The sequence below is a fragment of the Eptatretus burgeri genome, chromosome 3 (assembly GCF_056783735.1).
Source record: "Eptatretus burgeri isolate ZD-2024b chromosome 3, Ebu_testis_v1, whole genome shotgun sequence".
NCBI classification, from domain to species: Eukaryota; Metazoa; Chordata; class Myxini; order Myxiniformes; family Myxinidae; genus Eptatretus; species Eptatretus burgeri.
Window position 1 is genome coordinate 135,208,543 of NC_140963.1, and position 6,000 is coordinate 135,214,542.

At 40.5% G+C, this 6,000-nt stretch overlaps 1 protein-coding gene across 2 annotated transcripts in view; it reads left to right on the forward strand.

Moving 5' to 3' along the window:
* The window catches only part of GRIK5 (glutamate ionotropic receptor kainate type subunit 5), a 487,066-nt gene that overhangs the window by 175,876 nt on the left and 305,190 nt on the right, over positions 1-6,000 (forward strand). For both annotated transcript variants that reach the window (XM_085875712.1, XM_085875713.1), the window contains exons 5-7: positions 2,930-3,095; positions 3,915-4,093; positions 5,168-5,221. In XM_085875712.1, coding sequence (XP_085731838.1) covers positions 2,930-3,095; positions 3,915-4,093; positions 5,168-5,221 — 399 coding nt within the window. The remainder of the gene's footprint in view (positions 1-2,929; positions 3,096-3,914; positions 4,094-5,167; positions 5,222-6,000) is intronic.

The window sequence follows — 6,000 nt, forward strand, 5'->3', positions numbered from 1 at the left end:
TAGTTCTTCGTGGCTGTTATTTGTTTCCTCCATGAAGTCCATAAAAACAGCAAGTTTCCTGTTTGCAATGATTTAAAATTGTTATCTCACTCCTCTCTGCACATGTACGTGGAACAAATTCAGAACCAAAGTACAGCTAAACTGCAGGTTCGTTTTGCAATTTGTGTTCAAAATAGAACATTCAACTGAAATGAAGTTGTTTCTCGATCGTTCAATAGAAGTTCAGATTCGAAAACTGACATTTGTGGAGAGACAGACAGACAGACAGACAGAAGTGAACCAATTGCTTAACCCCACTTTTGCTTTGTGTGCATCATGTAATAAACTGCATTGCAGGTGCACAGCAACATTTCAATTACATCCATACATACACAGACACATGTCATGGATTAATTAATTTGTGGTACTTTTGTACACACAATCATTGTTACTGTATGCTCACTGGATCTGACAGCATGCAACATATCAGATGGGATCATGATATATGTATATTGGGAAAATGCTGATTTGTGATTGTGTAATTATCTGTGAAAAAGGTTTTGGAATCGATCTAATGAGGCATGCAACTTAATTTTTAGACATCCAAACTTAACATTTACAAAATGTTTTTCAGCATTCACAAGAATCTTAAATGATCAATGTAGATTTTTCATCCTGGCCTTATTCTCCTTTCTCAGGTTTACCAGCACTCCTTTTGTTGTGTAAGACCCAATGAGAAACTTGTGCATGTATCACATCTAGGACAAGCACACGAATCGTAGATATCAGCATCCTTTCCATGATTTACAAAGGCATTATAGTTTACAATGGACAAATCATAACAGTGTTGAAGATTTGAAACAGGGATCTCAACATCTTGAGTGACGTCCTCAAATTGGAATATACCAAACGGGATAACCCAAATCAATTGTTGTTACTTCCGCCACCGGAGGTGGCTGTCTGTCTGTCTGTCTGTGAGCAGAATATCTCAAAACGTTATGGACGGATTTGGACGAATCTTTGTGGACAGTTTGAGTGCTTAACAAGGACAAAATGATTCGATTTTGATGAAGAACCCGACATGAGAATTTGTTTTTAATTTTGAAGTGATTCTTCACCAATGAGAGATGGGGGCCAAAAATGTTATTGAGCATAATGTTTCAAAAAATTGTGGACGAGTTGTGGCAAAACTTGGTGGATGAGTTGGGTATGCCACAAAGAACAAGATGATTAGATTTTGTTTCCGTTCCGGATCAAGGTCCAGCCTTTCAGTGAGATACAAAACGTAAACTGCTCAGCCTGATGGAGATATGCTCTCCACCGAGTGCTGCACATTTTAAGAACGGTGCTTAATATCTCATTTTCTCTCATCAACATGGTGTCTCCATCAGACTGAGCAAAATAGGTCACAGTGCCCCCCAGCCTTGAAGTACAGATGAAGGTCGCACAATTTGGAAAGTTGATTATTATGATTAATGAAAAAATACACGAATATGAACTTATTTGTTTAACTGCCAATTTAAACGCATTGCGTAAGCTTTCAGAAATGGCGTGTTTTGTGTAATCGGGCTTTGGAGGGAGGAACAGTGATGGAGATCAGAAGTCAAGTAAAGAAGAGGATACAAATGTTATTTGCTTTTATTTTTATGAGATATTTTAAACATTCGTTAAAAATTACCTCCAGCACCAAAGGTGGACAGAGGTTGTTTTCTTCCCTGTTTTTCTGTGAGCAGGATATCTCGAGGAGTTGTTCACAGATTCAGACAAAATCTGGTGGATAGCTTGTGTGTATAACAAGGAAGAATCGATTCGATTTATCAAGATCTGAGAATTTTTTTAAGTGATTCTTCGCCATTGAGAGATTGGGCCAAAAACGATAAGTAGCACTATGTCTAAAAAACGTTCAGGACAGATGCGGACGAAACTTGGTGGACAGATTTGGGGTGGAACGAGAACGAATTGATTTAATTTTGGTGAATATCTGCATCTGAATGTAGCCTATCAATGGGATACAAAACGTAAACTGTTAATCCTTGCGGAGGTACGCGCCGTACTGAGTGCCATTCTCGTTGTAATTGTGATTAAAAATTGAAATGAATGAATCAAAAGGAAGGCTTTTTCAACATTTTAATTGGGTGAAGGGCATAATTGTTCACAAGTTGGTTACAAGTGTCCTAAAGACATAAGTGAGGTTCCTTTGATGATATATACCATTTGGCTTTCATCACTCCCAAGCTTTATCACTGGTACTTTTGAATGAAATGATTACAGGTGTTATTCATTCAGCTAAACTTAGAGAAATAGCACAACAACTGAAAAGATAGTGTATGCCAGACAGTTTCCAATAACACCAAAAAACTGGAATACTCTGATGATTTAGTATTACGAGCAAATACCAACCCTACGGGCACAATATCTTCCATTCTGACAAATGGAATCCAATATTTTTCTTCTTGTGCTACTATTGGCTCTTTCTGTTGGCATTTTCTCTTGAAGTATTTCCATGGTTTTCCAAGATCTGAATAGCTCTGACTCCATTGAATCGATCATTTCCTGCTACCTATATTTTATGACATTTTTATCGATTTAGGCATACTTATTGGAGTTTTTGAAAATTTGTCACCCTCCTACCTCCCCTCCCCCCTTCCTCCTCCGCCCCACCCTTTCATGCATACTTTGCCTCCATTATATATCAATTTTATTTCCAGAAATCGGTGGTTAAGGTAGAGCAAATTTTGAGGTAAATACAAAATTTCTGCAAATTGCAGATCTATGTAAACTCAGAAAAAAATTAATTCTATACATTTTAGCTTTTGCAGTCTGTAAAAGGCAGTTCCTTCCTTGTCCTTTGTGTTGATGTTTATTGGACACAAGGGTTTGTTCCACCGGTTTAATACCATTGTGTGCTGATATTGCGATCATGGGTGTGTGTTCGGTGTGTGTGCTACAGATTCCCCACGTAAAGTTGGGCCCAGAGGGGAACACACCGGTGCAGTCTCCTCGTGGCTCCTCCGTTAACCTCTTCCCAAGCCCAGCGGATATTAGCCGTGCGGTTGCCAGCTTGCTCACTGCATTCAATCATTCAATCTGCAGCCTGCTGTGTACCCAGACCGACTGTGAGTGTGTGCATGTGCTTACAAAGTCAGTCATGATATGTCGCCTGGCCAATTTTTGGTGGTCAAGAGAAATCCTTAACTTGAATTAAATCAAGTACAAAAATATCATATGAAAGGTCAAAATAAATGGGAGTAAGAGAGTTCTCGGATGAAACGTTTGAAAATGGGTTCTCCACTGCTTATAAAGCAGACTTCTGAAGGCGAGTTCACTCTTGTCATCAAGTCTCATGCAGGCCCAATCGATAAATGCTAGTTTTGTCAGCTTGTGTCTGTCTATAGGTTAGATCTACCGTAGCACAGTACAGAGAAAGTCCATGTGAACGCGGTGCAGACATTTCAACCAGCGTAGCGTTACCCGATGGGGCTGACTGTAGAAATTCTCGTGATAACAGTAACCATGTGATCCACCACCACACTTTCTCATGATACCAACTACCTCACTCTCTGCTGCATGGCCAGCTTTAAACATTTTTTATGTGAATGTCAAAAGGTGGCTCTGGATCGAAATGATTGTGAATTAGTACGTATGAGTTTTTAGCGACTAATTACAAGTTACCCTTTATGAAAGCAATCAGGAATGTAATGGCAGTGGTTCAGAGCGATGGATTACTTTGGACGTTCTTACATGGATGGTCCTTTCCTTGATGAGTCTCATTGCAAATTGTGAATTCTTATTCAAAATAAACCATTTCGCCAATTTCAACGTCATGGTTCCACCCCTGAAAATAACAAAATTATACGGTGCAAGTGAATATTAAAGAGTATCAAAGGAGAACTGCTGCATCGGTGGCAAATATTCAATTGTTCTCATCCACACAGGCCTATTGAGGCACGAGGAGCTCATGAGGAGGTTTCCAATCTCACGCGAGGGATTCAGTGTGCGCCTCGTCCCAGAGGGAGCGGATCCCACGCCTCTACTCAAGGAAATTAGGGAGGACAAGATCAGCACGATCATCATCGATGCCTCGGCACCACGTGCGCTGGCCATCCTTCATACGGTACTCAACCAACCACACAACTGCAATTCACATCCAGAAATCTGTGAAAAAGCAATTTTTCAACCCAGTGCATTTACCTGGGCCTTCGGCCTTTTCTCGCACACCTTTTAACACACACCATTTCTACTCCAACTTTGTACAATGCTCGTGCACCATATTTTCACATATTTGATAGTCTTTTACAATCCTCTCTCTCTCTCTCTCTCTCTCTCTCTCTCTCTCTCTCTCTCTCTCTCTCTCTCTCTCTCTCTCTCTCTCTCTCTCTCTCTCTCTCTCTCTCTCTCTCTCTCTCTCTCTCTCTCTCTCTCTCTCTCTCTCTCTCTCTCTCTCTCTCTCTCTCTCTCTCTCTCTCTCTCTCTCTCTCTCTCTCTCTCTCTCTCTCTCTCTCTCTCTCTCTCTCTCTCTCTCTCTCTCTCTCTCTCTCTCTCTCTCTCTCTCTCTCTCTCTCTCTCTCTCTCTCTGTGTGTGTGTGTGTGTGTGTGTGTGTGTGTGTGTGTGTGTGTGTGTGTGTGTGTGTGTGTGTGTCCTGCTTGCCCCTCATACATGCCCTTGTTATGAATCCCACACATTTGGCTGTATCCTCCTCGACTCACTTTATCACACTTAACCTCACTCCATTTCACCCAGCTGCACCTCGATACACATCGTCGGTCTTCATCCTGACTCATTGTTCAGCTACTCTAGTCATCATGTCTCATACAGGCCCAATCAGGACCTCATACAGCCAGCATGATTGTATGCAGCACTTTCTGTCACACCGTGACTGTGACTGTGTGCCCTATGACACCTAAAATTTACATTACAAGATTTTACACACCTCTCTAATTTATAAGCTATGCATATATACATGCTTCAACACTCCTTTGATATGTCTCATCGTTCCACACCATGCTATAGCACTCCTTCTCCCATTGTGCCAAGTTGCTCAACCGTTTTGTATATATCACACTTTTGTACCCATCATCCCAAAAAATCCATCCCAATTTCCTTAAGCTCGCTGTTACAACTTGCCTGAAATTCACATGCTTATCTCTGATTCTTTCTTTACCCCAAATGTCCCCCACACCCTCCCAGGCAGCAGGCCTACGTATGTTGTCGACATACTACAGATACATCCTCACCACGCTGGTGAGGTCATTGAAACTTCATTTTTTTCTTGTCTCGGTCATTTCCAACACCAAAGCCTGTTACAGACATCCTAATCTATTCACAGTCGTTTCCTCATAAATTACAGATTCTTCTTCCTCTGAATACATTGTTTTCTGAACCATTAATATTATTACTCCAAAGGATGCTTTATGGTTTATTTTGTGATTTCATTTGCTCTTCCTCACTTTCAATTTGTGCTTCGTTTATTACTCACAATTTGTAAATGTGAACGACTCTTCAGATCATATATCTTTCTTGTTGAAGGGCAAACATTAACGGTGCCTCATGACACAACTGTGGTCTAGTTATTGTATTGGTAGGCAGTTCATGAAGCAAGGTAATTAACCCCACACCAGCTGGTCAGCTAACCTCTTTTTTAATGAGCGGTGTATTTATTACATAAGCATAAATAGTGGAAATTGGGACCTGCTCTCAATCCTTTTCATCCCACCCTGCACTGCCCCAGTCCAATCTCCTCCCCCAGCGACTTCCCTTGTCTTATCTGACTCCACTCTCTTCTCTTTTCCAAAATTCTCCACTTTTTAAAAAACTTTTGCGCAATTAATATGTTTTTATGATGTGTACATAATTATTCAATGGCATCTGAAAGCCTGAAATATTCCATTACTTTCAAGTTGCAGATGGTACAGCCGGCCTCCTTCTCTTTGAAAATACAACGTGCCTCATTAAAGCCCTCCACTACTGTCTTGCTGCTATGATAAAAAATATATATATTATAATAATAATAATAATAATAA